At 40.5% G+C, this 21970-nt stretch overlaps 1 protein-coding gene across 1 annotated transcript in view; it reads right to left on the minus strand.

Moving 5' to 3' along the window:
- The window catches only part of stab1 (stabilin 1), a 236448-nt gene that overhangs the window by 123722 nt on the left and 90756 nt on the right, over nt 1-21970 (minus strand). The window contains exons 51-57 of the mRNA XM_085353392.1: nt 13041-13217; nt 11057-11146; nt 7918-8064; nt 6008-6064; nt 5774-5933; nt 3987-4136; nt 808-912 (exon numbers count right to left, since the gene is read on the minus strand). Of these exons, the coding sequence (XP_085209518.1) occupies nt 808-912; nt 3987-4136; nt 5774-5933; nt 6008-6064; nt 7918-8064; nt 11057-11146; nt 13041-13217 (886 nt within the window). The remainder of the gene's footprint in view (nt 1-807; nt 913-3986; nt 4137-5773; nt 5934-6007; nt 6065-7917; nt 8065-11056; nt 11147-13040; nt 13218-21970) is intronic.

Consider the following 21970-nt stretch of genomic DNA (forward strand, 5'->3'; position numbering starts at 1 on the left):
ATCCTGACTGGTCTGCAGCCCAATGTGCAACAAACTGTGATGAACTGTTTATCCTGATATCTTTCTATCAGAACCAGAACAAACTTTTTCTGCAGGATAGGTTACAGTAGCATCTGTTGGATCAGAAAACACAGGTCAGCCTTCACTTCCCATCAGTGAGTCTTGGCTGCCCATGACCCTGTAACTGTTTCACCACTGCAGACCAGGAACACCCAATAAGAGCTGCTCTGATGCAGTCGACTCCATTTTTCCTGCTTCTAACAGATCAACTGTGAGGACAAAATGTGCACTTTATCCCGAATATAGTCCACCCACTAACAGGTGCCATGATGAAGAGATAATAAGTGTTATTCATTTTATCTGTCAGTGGTCATAATGTTATGCCTGACCTGTGTACAAAGCCATGAAGATAGTCTGCTCATACAGTAGGTATTACAGACACTCACCTCATTATTTGCAACTCCGACCTTATTTAAAGTAAATATTCACCACTGTAACAGTATACATGACAAAATAAAAGAAAGCACCTCAGATTCATTGTTTTATAATAACTTGGTTAAGGTTTAAAATGACCACGGGCTTGGTTTAGGGATAATTTAACCATGCCTTAATGGTTACCAAGGTATCCATCTGTTTAAAAAAATTGTGAGCTTTATTTAAGAAATAATAAACAAAAATCATACATTTGTAGATGTTTTAGAATTTTTACAACCTCAGTACCAACCAGTGGCTCTTTTCATGAGCTTTGTTGACCATTAAAACTCGATCAGGGTCTCATATCTTTGTGCATTCAAGAAGAAATCTCACCTATTTTGTTCTGGCAGCGATTGCCCTCCCAGCCCGGCTTGCAGATACACTGTCCAGATCCTCCAATGCCATCATTGCACCTTCCCTGGTTCCTGCAGGAACAGGCTGAGAGAGACAAACAAGACTTGACTTGAAGAGTAGAAAAAAACTGTGAAATGAGCATTTAGAGCAGCCTGAAGCCTGAGCTTTGGGCTCACATCTGGATTATGTTTTATATGAGCAACATTATTTTTAAAATATAAAAAATGAAAAGCAGATAAGGTCCACTTCATAAATCACACAGCATAAATCTAATTTTTTGTCATATTTCTTATTTTAATATTATGCTTTTGATTTTATTTATGCTCCAAGGATCTATGGTGGTGAGCTGTCTGTGAACCTGAGTCACATTTGCAGCCCGAGTCTGACAGAGGAGAACAAATCAGCGTTATAGATAACATCCTCTCTACCAGAGAAGCTGACACCATCAGAGCTTAACAATTATCGACCAGCTGTTCTCACGTCGCATGTGAAGAAGGTACTGGAAACACCAGTTTTGGCTCACCTGAGACCACAGGTGGAAACATCTATTGATCCTCTGCAGTTTGTACACCAACCAAATCTGGGAGTGGATGATTCAATCATCTCCATGCTGCAGAGAACCTACTCCCAATCTGGAGAGTAACAGCTGCACAGTGAGGATACTTTCTATGATTTATCAAGTAAATTTGAAATGATTCAGCTGCTGCTTCTGAGCGAGAAGCTCTTGAAAATATCAGTGAACACGTCCACCATCTCATGGATTACTGACTACCTGACAGTCAGTCTTCAGTATGTTAGAATGGCATAGCTCTGTCAGATTTGGTGGTTACAGTGTAGCTTGCCATCACCAGTGTGTGAATGGGTGGATGACTGAATGTAGTGTAAAGCACTTTGGGGTCCATAGGGACTAAGTAAAGCGCTATACAAATAAAGGCCATTTACCATCAAGGATGGCTACATGGCCCATGTCTATCCTGGGACAGGATGCCGATGTGGTGGAGGAGTACAAGTAGCCGAGCATCCACATGAAAAACAGACTAAACTGGAAGGATGTATACAAGAAGGGGTGAGCAGGTTCTTCAACATGTGCAGAAACATAATGGACATTTTCTATCAGTCAGCTGTGAGAAACATCAGAGCTGGTAAGAGAAGGTCACTGCACCAGCTGTTATCCATAATGGATAATCCTGGCCACCCTCTGCACTGCTTACTAGGAGGCAGCGGAGCATCTTCCCCAAAAGACTGATTCAGCTCTGCTGCCACAAGAACAGAGACAGGAAAGCTTCATGTTGTCACCATCTTTAATACAATATATCATCTTTCAGGCTGAGAGACATCTGTCAGATATAATTATTAGTATTATTATTATTATTGTTGTTAATAATACTAATATTTTAATTGCTGTAACACACATGAATTAATAATCATAGGTTAATTAAATATTACATAAATGCTGTTTTTTTCATCAAAAGTTTCATTGTTTTTTATAAGAGCTGTTATGCAACAGCTTCACTTTAACTAAAGCTGCAGAGTGCTCTTTGCAGACCTCAATCTGCTCTGGATGAATTGAGCAACCATGGCGACGTGTTTTGTTCCTGCTGTGACGAAGAGTTTCAAATCGACTCCAGCTCTAACTGACACCTCCGCTGTCTCCTCCAAAGCGAGGACACACCTGTGTTCCTCTGTGGAGAAACACTGAGTTGGATTTAATAAAGACTGTTAAACTCAAACAGGCAAAGATGAGCATTCGTATCCACATTTAAAGAAAAACAAAAAAATCTGCTCTGGTGGTTTGGCTCTAAGCGAAGACAGCTGGCAGGTTTGTCCTGAGCTGGAAACACACCCAGCTGTGTGATGGTGAGTGTGGAGTGTTGCCATGGTGACAGACTGCTGGAGAGCTGATGGGGGTGAGACTGTCTGCTGATGCCAGATTTGCTACTTTCTTTCGCCACAGCGTATTAAAGGGTCACAACGCAGCCATGGTGAATACATCAAAGGGCTGAAACGCACCCTCCTCTTATTTTTACATTTTGGGTTTTTTTAATACCAAAATCGTGCACCAAATTTATGATTGAGATTTTGCATTTCTATGCACTGCCCCCTGCAGGTGGTAGAGAGCTGCTGCCTCAAGTGCTGCTTTTCATTACACTCACATGTCTCCTCCCTTCCTCAGCTCATCCCAGTCAAGTGGGAGAGTTGTGAGGAAAAGGTGTGAGGATGGAGGAGGAAGCTGTGAAGTGAGAATTCCTCCATTCCAGAGTCAGTCTTCACTTATGGATGTTGCTTGTGATTGTTTTTGATTATCTACTCGTCTTATTTCTAGAAAGCGTTCTAAGAACTGAGCATTTATATGAAAATCAGCCTATCACGCTAACTTTGGCTCATTACCAGATATTCTTGTTCATCAGTGAGCACTACACAGCATTGGAAGCAAGAAATTAAAGGAAAACCTCCCTCATCAAAAGTCTGTGAGGGTTCTCAGTCATCCAGGTCATCGTAGTCTGAGGGGCTTGCAAAGAAAAGCGTCTGGACTTTTCTAGGTTTCTTGAAGATGTTTCACCTCTCATTCGAGAAGCTTCTTGGGTTCTAAGAGCAACTGGTGGAGAATCCCAGATTTTATACCCTATGGGAGTGTTGCCCCAAAGGGTCATGGACCCCCTATTGATCCTCTACCTAATCACACGAGCCAAGGTGTGAAAACGGGTGTGGGTCACAGTCAGCCAAGGTTTCGGATGAACCCACTGTGAAACCTAGACCCACCCTATCATGTGATTTCCTGAGGTCAGATGGCCCAGGATGTGAGTGGGCGTTAAGGCGTCTGGGAGGGGATTTAAAAATTGGATAATAGATGGCAGACAGTTGGTGTCGTAAGCCACCGCCTCTGTTCAAAGATGGTGACATCGATGGCTTCTTTCACTCCTCTTTCAAACCACCTGTGAACATTGGCATCCTCGAAAGAGTGACCTTTGTCCTTTAGATGCAGATGAACCGCTGAGTCTTGTCCCATTGAGGGGTTCTTCTATGTTGTGCCATGCATTTATGAAGTGGCTGTTTGGTCTCTCCAACAGCCACTTCTGGAGAGCTGTTGGAGAGCAGACCTTAGGTGCACTCTCTTTGTTTTTCCACTGAGCGATGATAAAAACTAAAAAGCATTTTACCTGTGCAGTTAGGGCCATAGAACCCAGCGACACACAGTTCGCAGGATTCCCCTCTGAATCCGGTGTGGCATCTACATGTTCCAGTACCGAGATTACCGTCGTTGCAGTCGCCATGTTTGCCACAAGGGGCCTCCAAACCACCTGAACAAACTGCAACAGACAGAAGAAAAGGGTCAAAACATAGCATGGAAACAAAGAAAAAAAGAAACTCTCTTCCAGTCTTTATTAACTTTGCTCAGTGGGACCTGACAGAGACGGAAGTCTGTGGGAGAATTCTGCAAAGGTAAACATGGTGGCACAACCAGCCTTACCCAGCTTTCATGTCCCTGTGACCTCTGAAAAAAGGTTTTACTCCAGGGGCTTCAAAACAACTGCCCATAGGCATTACCAAGACGGCTTGCAGTGCTGTGAAAAAGTATTTACCCCCTCCTTGATTTCCTAGCTTTTTACATTTGTCACGTGTAGATAACACAAGTTAAATATAATCTGGTGACAGGGGATTTCGAAGAATCGCCCCACAGTTCTTCAGCTAAGACACCTGAGTTAGAAAACACAAACCCTGCAGTCGTCTTTACTCGCGAAGGCAGTCACAGAGCGCTCGTCCTCGCAGGAGGCACTCATGGACTCGCGCTCTGTCACTGTCTGCGTTCTTTATTTATGCAAGCTTGTCACATGTGTGTACAAAGATAACAAAGTTATTCTAAGAACTCAGAGCTGAGGTTCCCCTTTTCTAAGTCTGTATGTTCTTAACATAGAGGAAGCTGTTAGTTGCTAAATAAGTTTATCACACAAGAGTTTATGTGAAAAGTCACGTAGACATGTGGATTGCTTAGTGATCCATAAATTGAGCACATTTCATGTAGCTGATCACACTAGGTACAATTTTCTTCTGACATTCCCTCCTTTTTATCACGAAATGAAATGTACATGTTATCAGTAAGTAACTACTTGTCTTTCACATTTTCAGTTACTACATCATTAGTTGCACTTCATCTTCATCTAACAAATGGGAAAAGAAGTCTTCATGATCCTCATCGGTTTGTGGTACATCTGCATATGCTGTGAGTGATGTCGCTATCATCTGTGAAATTACAGCTTTTAAACAAGGGATAACACAAATAAAGAAAAAGCAAAATAAAACCAGGGAAACTCCAACGCCGATCAACAGTCTCTTGACTGAGCGCTTCTTCCTGGATGAGGATGTTGATGTTTATGTGCACTTTACACAAGCCATTCTGAAAGTGTGATCAGAGATCAGAATTGGTGCACATGTTACAGTGTGTTTCCCATATATGGTTGGTTGTGTTAAACACGTATCTGTATCAGGCATTGTTCATCCAAGGATGGATGTGGTCTTGTGTCATGTCCAGTAGATGTGAGTTGTCATGTGTCCATCTCTTATCTCTGCTCGTGTATTGGTATCTTATTATTATCTTTGTCTAATATTAAAATCTGATTCCTGATCTGAAACATGGCAGTGTGAAATCAGGAAGGGGACAAATACTTTTTCACAGCAGTTTAGAAAGACCGTAAGTCCACATTTTTCTCACTTGGACATTAAACTAAGTAAGCATCAGTAATATCTAGTCAACCAGAAGCGTGACTGATATCTTTGAGAAAACATGCTTTCAATAAAAACTACACAAACTCAACAACTTCCAAACTAAAGCCTGTGACTTTCAGAATTTGTAACTCAGTCTTTAAACAAGCTGCAAAAACCAAGAACATCTCTGTACAAACAAAAGCACAATTCCTCACATAAGTGCCTCCATCCCTTCCCCTCTTACCTTGACAGTCTCGCCCGAAGTGGTTTTTGCAGCACTTCTGTACCCAGCCTGGAAAGCTACAAACTCTCCTACAGCCATATCTGCTGAAACGATCCAGGTCATCATACAAGTATGAGTAGCGATACCTGGAGCGCAAGTTCAAACAGCGCTCCGTCTTTCCCTGGAAGAATACAGAAATGATATTTATCTCCACAGTCTTTGCAGCTAATGCTCACATGCTTTAGCAGACCTTACCGTGTCATAGTGTTTGAAGGGACAGGACGGGGTGAAGATGCAGCTTCCACAGCGCCCCTGAAATATTTAAGACAAGTGAGATAATGATTATTTGTCATGAGATAACAGGGTTAAAGCCCTACTTAATCCACCAGGGCACATGCTAATGTGAGAGCCTTTGTAGTTTTCTGGTGTTGTTAGGATATCTGGGTCGCTGACCCAGTGGTTTTAGTTTTGTACCTTTTATTTGTGCTGTCATCTTAGTTTATTGTGAAAGTTTTGGTTTCTGTTTTGCATTTCTATTTTTCCCCAGTTCTTCTTGGTGTGTGATTATTTAGTTCTGAAGTTTTGGTTTCCTTACTCCCTCTATTCTGTGTCCAGTCAGTGTCTGTGTCTGCCCTGGTCCCACGTCTCTGTTCCCTCTGTTGCAGTGCCTGCTTGTGCGTCTGTAAGTTCAGTCTGTGTTTCCTGTTTTACTTTAAAAATCCGTGTCTCATGTTAATGCGTCTGGTTTTGCTTCCTTTGTCTCATCAGCCCTGATTTGTCCAGCTGTGTTTCCCTCCTGTCTCTCATTCCCTGATTGCTCCCTCTGTGTATATAAGCCCTGTGTTTTCATCTGTCCGTGTTGCGATCTACCCTCATTCATGCTTTGTGGCCTGCCTGCATGCATTCTTTGTAATTTTGAAGTTTGTTACTTTGAGTTCAGCATTACAGCTGTTTTTTTTTTGAGTTCACGTTTGTCTCCGGAGTCTGTACTTTGGGTCCCCCTTACCACCACTCCTGCCTGCACACAGCCTTCGCATGACAGGTGTTTATTCACCTGGCGCTCATCCTGGGAATTACACATTATTCAATCCCAACAATTTAGTGAAACAAAGCTTAGCTTAGTTGTTAGCTTGGTTGCTAAAGGTCAGAGGCAATTGTATGATCTATTCCTACTCTACACAAGAAGAAGCTAATAAACAATTTAGCTTCCTAAATTTTAAAATAAATCCTATGATCAAAGATAATCTGTTTTAATTAAAGGATAATTTCAACTTTTATCTAATCTGCTATATGTCTCGGTTCCTTTTCTGTGCATACACTACTGGTCAAAAATTTTAGAACTATTTTTTATTCCATTTTTTTATTAAAGATTATGCAGTTTAATTTCACATTGCACACTGAAATGAAAGCATAGTAAAATAAGCAATTTGAGTTTAAAAAGAAATCATGGACCCTGACTCCAGCACAAACAGCCCCAGACAACCACACTTCCTTGTCGATGTTTGACAGTTGATGCCACACGATGTGGAACCATCCTTTCGCCTACCTGACGGCATACAAAGATCCTGTATGATGAACTGAAGATTTCAAAATATGATTCATCAGTCCATAAAACTTTTTTTTCAGTCTTCAGTGGTCCGATGGCAGTGTTTCATGGCCCAGACAAGCCTCTTTGTCTTATTCTGATGTCTTAGCAATGGCTTTCTTGCTGCAACCTGTCAAACCCGTGGTTCAAAGTCTTCTCTACACAGCTGAAACTGAGACTTGCTTACCTGCTTACTTACTCTGAACCAGAACTTGGAGCTATACTATATAAATAATACTTAATTTATTGTATTCATTCTAAATTTGGGTTAAGTTTCACCATTTACATAAGCATTTCCATTTGTTATGTTTAGCTTAATTTTTTACCTGCAGTAACAAACACTTTCCCTAGCCTTGTCTAATCAGTCTAAATCAAAACTAACGAACCCAATAAACAGATTTCTTTTTTTATTTTGAGAACCTTTTGATTATAATTTTGAAAATCAGATGAAAATAAACAACATAATTTCTTTAGTAAATTACATCACTGCATTTACTAATGCTGTTGGGGCACACAGTAAAAATGACTCCCCCAGTGGCAGTACTGGTGTTGAAGTGGTAGCATTGTTAGTGTTACTCACGTAAGTGGTTCTGTTCTCGATGGTGTCACAGAATGCCCCGAGGCCAGCAGGTTCCAGCAGCTGGTCGATGCCATAGGCCACGCCATTCTGGAAGTTCAGGTAGCGGTCCACTACCTTGGCCTCATTTTCATTTATTACTACTGAACCCTAAAAACAGACACACATTTTAAAAAAATACAACTACTAAGAAATAACAGAGTAGACTAAAATGGAAACCATTCAGTAGAGACAACAGAGTGATGTTATGATCATTTTGTTGGTGGTGTAAAAACAAACAGCAGGAGTTTTGTGAATATTCACAATACACTATATAACCAAAAGTATTCGCTCGGGTTTAATATGATCTCAACCCACCCTGTGCAGCTATAACAGCTTCAACTCTTCTGGGAATGCTTTCCACAAGGTTTAAGAGCATGTGTTTATAGGAATTTTTGACCATTCTTCCAGAAGTGGATTAGTGAGGTCAGACACTGATGTTGGACAAGAAATCCTAGCTCGCAGTTTCCAGTTTAATTCATCCCAAAGGTGTTCTGTCAAGCTAAGGTCAGGACTCTGTGGAGGCCAGTCAAGTTCTTCCACACCAAACTTGCCATCCATGTCTTTATGGCCCTTGCATGTTGACTGGTGTGCAGTCATCTTGGAACAGGAAGGAGCGTTCCCCAAATTGTTACCACAAAGTTGGGAGCATGAAATTGTTCAAAATGTTTAGATATGCTGAAGCATTACGAGTTCCCTTCACCGGAACAAAGGGGCTGAGCCCAACTTCTGAAAAACAACCCCACATCATAAACCACATCCACCAAACTTTACACTTGGCACAGTGCAGTGCCAAACCCAGACTCCTTTATTGGAGCGCCAGACGGAGAGGTGCGATTCAGTTACTCCCTTTATTGTCAACCAGAACTTGGGGCTATACGCAATTCGTCACTTCTAGAGTCCAGTGGTGGTGTACTTTACACTACTACATCCACACTTTGCATTGCACTCATTGATGTAAGACTTGAATGCAGCTGCTTGGCTATAGAAACCCATTCTGTAATGTTCTGATCTAAACTGAAGGTCACATTCAGAGGTCTGTAGCAACTGACTCTACAGAAAGTTGGGGGCTTCTGTGCACTATGTGCCTCAGCATCAGGTACAAAGCTGGAATTCACTGAGCTCCTGAATTCACAAATCTTTGTAGAAGCAGTCTGCATGCCTATGTGCTTGATTTTATACACCTGTGGTCCTCTTGCTAGCCATCTCTCGTTCACTGTAAGAAACCTCGGAGTGTTCTTGGATAGCTCTTTTAAATCAGAGAAACAGGTCTCCACTGTGGTAAAAAAAACAGCTTTTACCAGTTGCGTCAGATATCTAAAGCAAAGCCGTTCCTTCCTTTAAGGAAAAACGTATCCACGCATTCATCACATCCAGACTGGACTACTACGACTCCCTCTACTTGGGCCTCCAACACTCTTCTCTTTACCGGCTTCAGTTAGTTCAAAATGCAGCTGCACGTCTCTTAACATGTACTAGAATCTATGATCACATCACTCCAATTTTAGCTCCCTGTTAAATTTCCTATAGATTTTAAAATTCTTTTGTTTACTTTTAAATTCTAAATAATTTAGCGTCCAGCTATCTTTCCAAACTCCTCCATTTGTACAATCCAAATAGAGCACTAAGATCTTCAAATCAGATGCTCCTAACATGATCTAGGTCTCGACTGAAGTCCAGAGGTGACCGGGCCTTTGCAACCATAGCGCCTAGACTCTGGAATAGCCTCCCTGCTCATATTCATACCTCCGAGTCTATCCAGTCTTTTAAATCTTGTCTTAAAACCTATTTTTTTTTACTTAGATTCTAACTAGTTGGCTATTATCTGGCTTGTGTTGTCACCGATTGTTTCCTGCCCTGTTTTTTCTTGTTGTTTTGTTTTAATTGTCTCATGCTTTTACTCTGTCTGACTCTGAAGCACTATGGTCAACTTTGTTGTTTCTAATATGTGCTATAGAAATAAATTTTGATTTGATTTGATGACAGTGAGCAGAACACTTGAATTCAATTATTTGAATGGGTGAGGTAATACTTTTGCAGACATCTCGTGTTTACAGACCTGTAAAATCACTGCATGATCAATCAGTTGATAAAAGTAATTCACTCACGGGTCTGTTTATAACATGTGCCAACCACACAGTAACTAGGCCCTTGTAGTACCTACTTATGACAGACATTAAAATTATCTGTGGGCTAAGCTTTGACTTTCCTGTCTGTGTAAAATGGTAACATGTTCTTATATAGCACTTTTCTATTTTATCTGAGCACTGAAAGTGTTTTATAAAACATATCTTATTCACCCTTTCACACATGCATTCATTCAATCCTTTTCTAGCTAACATTCACGCACATTCATACTCTGATGAATGCATTTTGCCCAAGGATACCTTGGCACGCAAACTGGATCAGAAAGGGAGCAAACGACCAACTTTCCAAATGGTAGATGACCTGCACTACCTCCTCAGCTATAGCCACCCCCACATTAGTTCTTGCAACCAATTGCATTCTTCATTGATGCATGAATTGAGTGAACCACCAATAAGAGTCATATCAGAGTTTTTGAGGTTTCCACATTCAGAGACAAAGTTTTGAAAAGAGTAAGGTTTTCTAGGCAGGAGTTCCTCCATGAGAACTCTGACGCTCATTAGTCAGTACTTGTAGGAACCCGCTGGGGGTGGACTTGCTTTGGGGTAGAGGCAGAGCATGTACGGTCATCCAGCCAGTGGCGATGCACAGACTAGGCCCAAGGCCACAGAGCACACACACTGTCATGGGTAAGACCCAAGCAGGGGCACATGGAGCACCTCAGGTGGATAACCTCAGCAGACCCGCTTGCATGCCATGAGGTCGTAAAGACTGAGTGTTGCAGAGAAGGTGCTCCCCCTGTAGCCAACAATGTCTAGATGCTGAGCCACACCACCCAGGCACATTTTTAGTCAGTTATAGGAAACAAATCCCAGGAGAGGTCCTAGGTTTGATCAGCCAACCTGTGGGAACAGTGCTTTCACCATGTAGCAACACTAGTTAATATAGCAACAATTAACTGCCAGGAGTGGAAGAAGTAATGGCCACTCATTTGGTTTATGTGTGTGTGTTTCCTCACCACCAGGCTCCGGTCACAGCTGAACTTGATGGTGGATCCATGCATCGTGCGGAAGGATGAAAATTTAGTCGGCAGTCCAACATTTGTCACCTACACACACACACACACACACAGGCATAATGCTTCAAAGGAAAAGGTTTAGAAAAACTTTAATATTGTCAATGATTCTGATTAAATATGTGCTTAAACATCTTTTGATACAAACCCTAAAAGCAGATCAAGAGAATGTTATTACTTTATTAATGCAATTCATTCATTTTCTTGGCTTAGCCAATTCAGGGCTCATGTTCACATCCACATCTACAGAGATTTTCTTCATGTCTTTAAGACATTTCTGCAGTTTAACTAAATGGTGTGTGTTATCTGGCTTCATGGATAGATAAAGTTGTGTGTCATCTGCACAGCAGTGAAAATGTATGCTATGCCTTCTAATGATACTGCCTAAGGGAAGCATGTATAATGTAAACAGAATTGGTCCTAACACTGAACCCTCAGCTTTTGAAGAAGAATCTCCATTTACATGAACAAACTGGAGTCTATTAGACAGATAAAATTCAAACTACTGCAGCGCAGTAACTGTAATACCTACAGCGTGCTCTAATCTTTCTAATAGAATATTATGGTCAACAGTATCGAACGCTAGCAGGACAAGCACAGAGATGAGCTGCCTCTCCCTGAGCCTGGTTCTAGAGGACGTTTCTTCCAGTTAAATGGGAGTTTTCCTTCCCACTATCGCCAAAGTGCTTACAAAGGGGGTCGTATGGTTTTTGGGGTTTTCTATGTTGTATTATTGTAGGGGTCTACCTAGAGCTGGGCGATAGAACGATAACAATATGTATTGCAAAATAACTTTTCCTCGATAGAAAAGTTAAACTATTGCGATAGGCCTCGTCTCTCTTGTCCTCTTTAAAAAAAAAAAAAGAACAACAGCCGATCCAAATTAAGTAGCGCAGAGCCAAACCAATCACAGCCGCAGCGTCACGTCACGTGACTTGTTACGTACAGCACAAGTGCCAAGCCGCACATGTGTATTTGTTTTGGGAAGCAGCCAGCCGCCATGCCGCCCGGGTAATGGAGGAAATGAGTGTGCCGACTAGAGAAAAATCAACCAAGCGTGACCGAAGGTTACCGAAGAGAAAACAGATGATGGTTCCAATGCCGGAGAGATTGTCGAACGGAAGAGCCATAGAAGTTCTGTAGTGTGAAGGTATTTCGGCTATTTCAAGTCTGACAAAAAACAGAGCAGCGCGCACTATAAATGTGCCGAAAGCAAGTCTGGAAATACAATGAAGCGGTGATTCGTCATTCGGCTTTTGTCAGACTAAAGTAACTGTTAAAACTGTTTGAAAAGCTGAGCTATACAACAAGGAGAGATTGAGAATTTCCTTTTAGTTCTCAGTTTATTTGATATTGACAAAAGTTAGTCAGTTTTGTCTGTTCTTCTGTAAAACAAACTAAGATTTATTTTTAGAATTAATATTTTGTTTCTAAGTGGAATTGACAATTTAGTCTGTTTTGTTTGTTCTATTTTGAAACTTAAACGCTTTAGCGGCTGCCTTTTGTGTAGTTTGCAATATTTGCCTTTATTTATCTGAAAAAGTCTCATGTTCCTTAAGTACATCTACCCTGTTGAACTTATTATGGGAAATAAATATTTAAATCAAAACAAGCTGCTGATTATTTCACATTTTACTTGTGAGCAACGGCACATTTAAATCTTACAAATATAGTTATTTGGCTTATATTGAGATATATATCGTTATTGCCTGAAATGAAAAAAACATATCGTGATATGAAAAAATCTTATATCGCCCAGCTCTAGGTCTACCTTACAATATAAAAGCGCCTTGAGGCGGCAGTTGTGATTTGGCATTGTATAAATAATATTAAATTGGATTATAACCCTACACATCTCTTTTTGCCATTCGTAATCGGCTCTATCCAAAAGAACACTTCGTTATTCATCCAGTCATTCTCCTCCTACCTTTGAGTTGCGAATGATGTGAGCCTTTAAGGTGGCAGCCAGCCGGTCCCGGTGTAAAGGGTGGATGAGCCAGAGCTGCCTTTCAGGTGGCAAGGACTCCATGGCCTTGTTTGTGGGCCAAAACACGGTGAATGGTTGGTGGACAGCCATATTGAGTGTAGGGAGGAGGCCTGCAATCTGCAAAAAGTGATAAAAGCACTTAACAGTGAGTCTTGCACATTGATTTTTTTTTTTGACATTTTAGAAACACTTGAAATTAATTTTACTAGATACAAATGTTATGATAAATGTTAGAACAAATCGAACTTAACTTAATCTTTTCCTTTATGAAAGCCATATCTGCTGTGTAATCTGTTGTACAGTGATACTGGGCTGCACAGCGGAAGTCTATCATGAGTAATTCTGTCTCTAATCAACAAAGTTTTCTGTTTGACAGTCTTTGATTTCAATAAAAATGTTATGGTACAAAATATGAATATTTACAAAAATACCTGTGAAATATGAAATGCTTTTTAAAAAATGATTCGTCGACCCACCTTCAGGCCTTTTTCCACACACTAAAATTGGAAACAGTGTTTGAACAAGAATATCTCAACAACTATTAACGATAAAGCCTGAAATTTTCAATGGTCTATCATTGTTCTTGATAAAATTTTAGCTCTTCATTCTTGATGATGATGATGATAAAAACAGCAGCCTTTATCTTTAATAAGTTTTGAACTATTCATGTTCATACATTGCCTCAAATTTCAATGGGCCAAAAAAGACACTTTTAGGTCTTTTTTGGCCCATTGAATTATAGCACCACTGGCTAACAATGATGAGGATGTTTGTATCCTCGACAGGGAGGAATGCTGGTTTGAGCGGGGAGTCAAGGAGGCCATTTAAAGGGGAAAGATCATCTCTGAATCGAGGACAGGGCCTAAGGGTACATCTTTCACCATCTTACAACGCTGTGATTGCAACCATTCTCCAACTCTCTGTAAAATGGTACTCATGGTTATTGAGCAGTGGCCGCTAATCAATATTCATGACAATTTGCATATTAACGACAATGAAACTGACCTCACAGCCCATTGTTCATCAGTGGTGCTAGTGTCAGTCATTATGGAAATGTGCTGTTTATGAGGTTGAGGAGACCTGCAGTAAGCTGACGCTGTAAATCTCACTTGGTTGAGTGACAAAACGTTTCTCCCACTGAAAACGCTACGTCCAGATAAACAGAATCAACCTTTTTGCGATAGAGTCTAAAGGTACCTCTACCCATGTATTTTCCTGTTATGGCAAAAGAGTCTCATCTCAAGGACAAAGATGTTCAAGAGGAGCTGCCAAGCAGGAAGACAAGAAGACCACAGAGAAGGTTCATGGAGTGAAGGAGGACATACAGAGGGTTGGTGTGACGGAGGAAGATTGTAGGGATAGGATGAGATGTTGGCAAATCACTGTGGTGATTGCAAAGCCAAAGGAAGAAGAACGTCAAGAAACTAACCATGACCACAAAAACATGAACATATGTGATTGCATCAGCAGGTCATAGCATTAAGCACATTGCTGACAATATTAACAGTGATAGGACGATTTCGAGGTTCTAATCTTGGAGTCGATCAATAGGAAGAACACTCCCTCCACTTTCACAAGCATTAAGATCGTAGAACATTTATGGCAAAGTGATGTTTCAATCTATCATGTAATTTCAAGTCAAGTGGCTTTATTGTTATTCCAGCCATGTGCAGTGGTACAGTATACAGTGAAACGAGACAACGTTCCTCCAAGACCATGGTGCTATGGTCTTGGAGGCAGTGCAACACCAGACAGAACAGAACAGAACGATACAGACCCAAGACAGTGCAGACACAACAATGCCACAGAAAAGTGCAACAATGACAGTAGGTTGTGCAAAAGACTGAGCATTGTGCAAAAAGTACATATGAGATAAGGTAATCTCTGTGTGGAAGTTTCACAAAATTCTGACAAATAATCTCGTCGCAGAAGGTCGTCTACAGTTCAGTTGAGTTCAGTTCAGGCTTATTTATATAGCATCAGTCATAACAACAGCTGCCTCGAGGCTCTTTACACTGTGAGGTAAAGATTACAGTGTTACTGTGGTGGATAAATGGACACATGGATGGCTTTTCATGCCATAAGCTCAGTCCTTTGGCTAGATGAGCTAAAAACTACAGAATCAGATTGTTAATCCAGGTGTTAAGCATTTGAATACAATTCAGTATGATGTAGGAAAAATATTTAAGACTCTTTGTCATAAAATAGTCAACTATCAACAAAAAAAATCTGCACAGGATCTGTTTTTGAGTGTGAAGTCATTCTGTTTAGTTTTTGTCTCCTTATAGCCTGGGGTTAAACTGGGCAGGAGCCTACTGCAGAGCGTTACCAGCTCACACTGTGACACTTAAACACAGGATAAACATAAAATGCCTTCCCCTTTTTTTTTTACTTTGCTGCAGCAAGAACAAAAGCACTGGTATCTATGCAGTCTCTGAACTGAACTTCTGCATGTGGCTATTTCCCTATTTCAGTCTTGTTAACATAAATACTTTCTATATACTAACTATATGCAAGCTTTTGTGACATATACAATTCCTACTGTGAAAAACACAGCAGTCAAGGTCAGAAGGAAGCCATTTTGTACTTTCATGATAAATATAATTTTTCCCATAGTGTGGCCCCCTGGTGGTCCCTGAAGGTACTGTAGGTGGTTGTTTAAAATGTTTACTGAAAAATATATTTAGAAGAATGTAAATTTTAATAGCTGCACATTTTTTAAACTTTAACTCCTTGCAGAAAGCCTTTTCTGCTGTCCAGCACTCATTACATCAGCTTAAACTTGTTCTCAACGCAGACAAAACAAAGCTCATGTTGTTTTCTAAATCAAGGAGACGAGCCCAAACAATCTCATCAGTAACCACTCTTGAAGGTAATAAAATAGAGTTGGTTCACACCTATAAATATCTGGGAATCTTAATTGATGACTCGCTTACCTTCAAACCACATGTAGAGAATCTTGTGAAAAACCTGAAGTTAAAACTGAGATTTTATTTTCAAAATAAGTTGTGTTTCTCTTTTAATACAAAGAAGCGGCTTGTTGCTGCAACATTCTTGCCTGTGCTGGATTATGGTGATATTCTATATATGAATGCTTCTGCTCAATGTCTTCGAATGGTTGATTCTGTGTATCATGCTTCTCTGAGGTTCATCACTAACTGTAAATTTCAGACTCACCACTGTGAGTTATACTCTCAGGTAGGATGGCCTGCTTTGGTAAGTCGGAGGAACTCTCATTTATACAGTTTTATATATAAGGCGATACTTGGGTTGCTGCCTTCTTATATATGTTCCCTGCTTGTAATGAAACATGCTGGTCGGTATTCTCTTCGTCCGCATGGTTACTTGTTGCTTTCTGTTCCATTTGCCCGAACTGAACTTGGTAAAAGAGCTTTTGTCCATTTAGCACCCTCGGCCTGGAACAAACTGCAGAAGGAATGGAAAATGACTGAATTCATTTCATTAAGTGATTTTAAATCTAAACTACGAATCCTTGAGGCCAAGTCCATAACATGCAACTGTTTCAATTAGATTGATTGTCATTTTAACTGACTTTTTATTTTATTTGAATTTTATTGAATTTTATTTTTATTTTATTTGTATTCTTTCACTTATTGTTGCATGTGTGTTGTTGCTGCCTGTGTTTGAGTAATTTCTGTAACTGTGAGACATCTGCTGCTGCCTATCTTGGCCAGGTCTCCCTTGAAAAAGAGGTTTTTAATCTCAATGGGATCTTCCTGGTTAAATAAAGGTTAATAAATAAATAAATAAAATAAACTTTAATGTTAATATGATATAACTTAACTAGACTTTTGATTTGGTATTCATGAAATATTTATTATAAAAAGAAAAATAAACTGGAATACTGCCAGTGCTACCCCTAGATTTCAAACTCCTACGTCCCCTTGTTTTTGAGTTATCGTATTCATAAACTTGCCAGGCAGCGTGGTACCCTGACCCATCAGTCTTTTAAACCTGAAGGGTAAAAATTACTTTGTTATTAACCTTTTGTTATTTACTTTTTAAATTGAACTCATCTCATATCTCACCATTAGCTGACAGAACTTAATGCAGTGCATTCAGGTCTACATACACGGTGTAAAGTATAATGCTCTCTTTAACGACAGTTATTTTATTTTTTAGGGGCATCCTATCCTGTTAATGATTTCAGTCTCTGGTGTGAAACATCAGTCACTTTTCCAAAGTGAATGTGAGTGTCATATGCTGTGGGAGTGTCTGGTCGGGCATGGTCCAGGTTCCTGTCATCCGTCCTTTGGGGTGGAGTTGGCCAGCTCATCACCTGTTTTCAATCTCCGGGGCTCCACCTAGAGGGTTTTTAAGCCAGCACTGCCTGCCACTCCTCGCCAGTTTGTCCTGCTACCATCTGTGGTAAACTTGGCCTCCTCTGTGCTCAGACTCTGTATACCTGGATCATGGTTTAATGTGTTTTCTGTCTCCTGCATTCTTCAGATTCATCACCCGTCGCACTCACCAGTAGTGCTGGTTCCGTCTCCATCCTGTTTTTCCGTCTGCTCGGAACCCAAGGACCACATACACAACTTCTCCTCAGCCTGCCCTTCAGTCCATACTCTCCACCTCTTTGGAATCTGGACCGGACTCTCCCCACTCTCGATCCTCTCTGGAATGCTCCCATGGCAGCCTTTCCCCCCGCTTAATAACCAGGGTCTCCAAGTAAGCCCAAGACTATCCACTGGCACTCCATACCGCTGTCCCTTACTCGTTTGTCACTCAGTAACACCCTTCTCCTGTGTTTACAGAAAGTTCCCGTTCGAGTTCTCCCTGTGCTCTACGCCTGTTTCCTCGCCCACGGATTTCCCTTAGTTTCTGCGAATGGTTTCTGTTAAACCCAGTTCTGTTCACGTTTTTGTTCCTTCTAATAAATTATACATAGTTCGAGCAATTGAGTCTGCTTTTGAGTCCACCGCATCCTTGTTTGTGACAGTGAGAGTATTTTTTCCCTGCTGGATCCCTTTTCCAGGTTCCAAAGCACAGATAACTCAAAACATTGTTAAGTGGTTTGAGTTCCCGCTGTTAATTTTAACGTTGTGTAAAAACATCAGCCTATACGCAGTTTCAGAAGGCTGCCTCTCATCTGGCTGACACATTTATTGTAAAGCCCTGTTCCTGAAAGTCTCACATATATCTGAGCTCCCATCTTCAAGAGTAAAGAGAAGCCAAAACCAACATTATGTCTTCTAAATTCAACATTCATGTGTCATAAACAGCTGTATGAGGCACAAAACTGGCAGTAGATAAAGCAGAAGTCACAAATGGCAGCCTCCGGGGTTCAAGGGCCACATTATGAAACCAGGAGCATATTTTCATTTCAAAAGCCTAAAAAAGAACTGATTTTTCCATTTGCTAATTTCAAAGTTGCCTATTTTCTTGCTATGACGCAAAGTATCGAGAATCCATCACGGCTAAAGCGAAGCAGTGACCCACATGTAGTAATGTTAACCCCAGTTATTGGCCATGACCAAAAATGCATTTCAAACACATTCATCAATTAGAAAATTTTAAGATAAATCTGCTGGCGTTTTTTTTTTTTTGTTGTTGTATAAAAAGATAAAAAGATACATGGATTTAAAAAAGCTGCCAGCACCACTGAGATAACTTGCAGCGACTGACATGGATGTGCCACTTTTGGTGATAACCGTCAGTGCACTACAGTAACAACCGTGAGTTATTGTGATCGGGAGCACCTTGTTATTATTATGTTATGCAGGTTTGTAGATTTTATGGGACTCTGGGGGGATGTGGAAGGACGCTTCTCCATCTGATTAGGTGTGGAAACTCCCCGTGTCTGCAGGAAAGGCCGCTAACATTGAAACACGTACCTGGAGAGGGTGAAGCAGTGTGTGTGTCCATGAAGGAGTTTTACTATATCTTGATTAATTTACTGTAAATCTAAGGTCTGTACAGACTTCTCCCAGTCTGTTTTATAAATATATATTTGGGGTTGTTAATGGTTTTAGTACCATGGTGAAAATAATGATTTATAGGCCCAGCTGAAGAGCTTTTTTCTGTGACATGCTGGTACATAATTATATGTGGGATACTTGTAATTATTGTATTCGTGTTGCTAAAACACCAAAAAAATTAAAATAAATAAAAAACAGAAAAACTCCCCCCACATGTTACATAAGAGCTATAAATTGATTTGGATGTCACTGAGTGAAATAGGTATTTGAGCCCCTACTACCACAGGCTGTGTGCCTGCAAAGATTACAATCAATCAGTCAATTAAAGAATTAGAAATAGTCCTGATCTCAATGAGTTATATTTATGACCCAGACCAAGACAGAGTTTTAATATATCTGAAAGCCTGATTCTTAGCCTTGTACAACCTAACTGGAAAACTCAAATACAGTTTTATTTGTAGTTATCTATTGTTTTTATCTGATTTAACGGTCAGTTCAGATAAAATAATTATTGTGGGTGAATAAAACATCCATGTAGATGCTCAAAATGACAGCATCAACATAGCATTCAATCTATTATTAGACTCAATCGGCTTCTCTTAAAATGTAAATGAGCCCACCCACCACTTTAATCACACTCCGGATCTTGTTCTGATATATGCCATAGAAACTGAACATTTATTCCCTGAAAAGCCTCTTTTGTCTGATCATTTATTAATAATATTTTCGATGCTGGGGTTTTCTCTGTATTCTTCTCGTAGGGTCTTTATCTTACAATATGAAGTACCTTGAAGAAACTGTTGATTTAGCGCTTTATAAATAAAATTTCATTGTAGAAAGCACGACTGTCCACAGAATCAATTTCTTCCAAGCCAACCTGTCCACCACTGGAGAAGACCAAGGAGCTGTCAAAGGACATCAGGTACAAGGAGTTTTTTAATTATCTGAAGGCAGTTGGTACCACAGTCACCAAAAACATGACTGCTAACACACCACGCCATCATTTATTGAAATCTTTCAGCACCTGCAGAGTTCCTATGCTCAAGAAGGCACACGTACAGACCCGTATGAAGTTTGTTCCTGAACATCTAAATGACTCAGAGAAGGCTTGAGAGAAAGTGATGTCAGATTAAACCAAAATTGAGCTTTTTGGAATCAACTCCACCCATCAACTCTGGACAAAGAGAAATGCTGAGTATCAACCAAAGAACACCAAGCTTAAGCTTAAGATTGACCATGGACCAGTCTTTCAGCACGACAATGACCTAAAATATACTGCCAAAGCAACAAAAGAGTGGCAAATCTGTGAAGGGGGCTGAAGCTTCAAGTTGCCAACCAGCAACCAAACGGATGGAGTTTCTGTGAAGAAGAGTGGGCAAAAATCCCTCCTGAGATGTGTGTGAACCTGGTGACCAACTACACAGCCCATCTGTGGCAGCCAGAGTTCTGACTGGGTTGTATAGGATCAAATATGTATTTTACTGTCATAAAAAATGAGAGGCTGTTCATTTCTTTGTAAGTGAACAAACATACAAATTCAGAAGGAGATCATATAATTATTTCCCCCACTGTACATCACGTGGAATCAAATGGACCTGGTCGGACTTGCTGACACTGGCCTTACATGGCTCAAAAAGGAAGGGAACACTCGATCATCACAGTTTAACACAAAGTCAGTTAAACGTCAGGGATATCAAAGTGTGCAGTCAGCAGGCATAAACCACTGCGAATGAAGCAGACAACAGGTGCACAGCAACAACAACACAACCTCCAAAAAGAGAATTCAAGGTTCAAGGTTCTTTATTTGTCACATGCATAGTTATACAAGTATAACACACAGTGAAATGTAACCTGACACGCTCCTCGACATGTGCAAAAATGGGGGGGGGGGGGGGGGGGGGTAGAGGAAGAACATTATATATATATATATATAGTATATAATGGCTTAGCAGGTAGTGGCCACAGACCAAGGCTCTCTCCTTATCCCGCCTGACTGATTTTTTCCTCCAGTTTTGCGTTTGTGCACCTGTTGTCATTTTCATTTCGACAAAGCCTTCCTAACTGGACAGATTGACATCCCCTGAAGTTTTAAATTACTTTGTTTTTAACTGTGCTGATTGAGTGTTTCCTTAATGTTTGGGGGGGGGGGGGGGGGGGGGGGGTGTTTAGCAGTGCACATGTCCCCTGTCTGGAAACTAAACGCACCAAGCCTACCTCCACATGTGAGCTATTTGTTACAATTTAATTTTGGATTTTTGTTGTTAAATGATAATTAACCCTCAAGCAACCAAGCTATTTAAGCCTAAAACAACAGAGTTTATGACTCCATTACAGTTTACATTACGGGAATAGATACAGGTTCGCCTTTCTGCTCCAGCTGAGCCTAAACAATTTTAAGCACTTTGAAAGCATCGGGGCAACTTGGGGTTCAGTATTGTGATCAAGGACACCTCAGACAAGAAAAGCCAAGGATCAAAGCACAAACCTTTCAATTAGTAGACTCTACCTCCTGAACCAAAGCCAACACAATAATCAAGGATACCCACACAACTTTTCACGAAATTGTGGTACGAGATATTTTTACAATCAAAAATATGAGCTTTAACCACTTGAAGATTAAAGTACAACTTTTGATATGTCACTGCAGGTGAATATACCAAACCAGGGCCAGCAGAGAAATAATCCCAGGATAATGCCATGTTTCACACTTCTCAGTGTGTATGCATGACAATTAACCTTCTGCTTTTAAACTACATCTGCCTGGCAAAGCTACTGTAGTGCTACTGAAGTAAAACCTTGAATACAGGACTTTAAACAGAGTATTGACAGAAAAACTGCCCAGAGTCACACTAGCCTCGAATAACCAACTTTACCTTAATGATGCTTTCATACTATTAATATTTTCTTAGTTACAGCCCACTGAAGTAC

This window comes from Diplotaxodon limnothrissa, linkage group LG5 (genome assembly GCF_057381915.1).
Source record: "Diplotaxodon limnothrissa isolate DT_005_m linkage group LG5, D_limnothrissa_male_GT1.1, whole genome shotgun sequence".
Taxonomy (NCBI): domain Eukaryota; kingdom Metazoa; phylum Chordata; class Actinopteri; order Cichliformes; family Cichlidae; genus Diplotaxodon; species Diplotaxodon limnothrissa.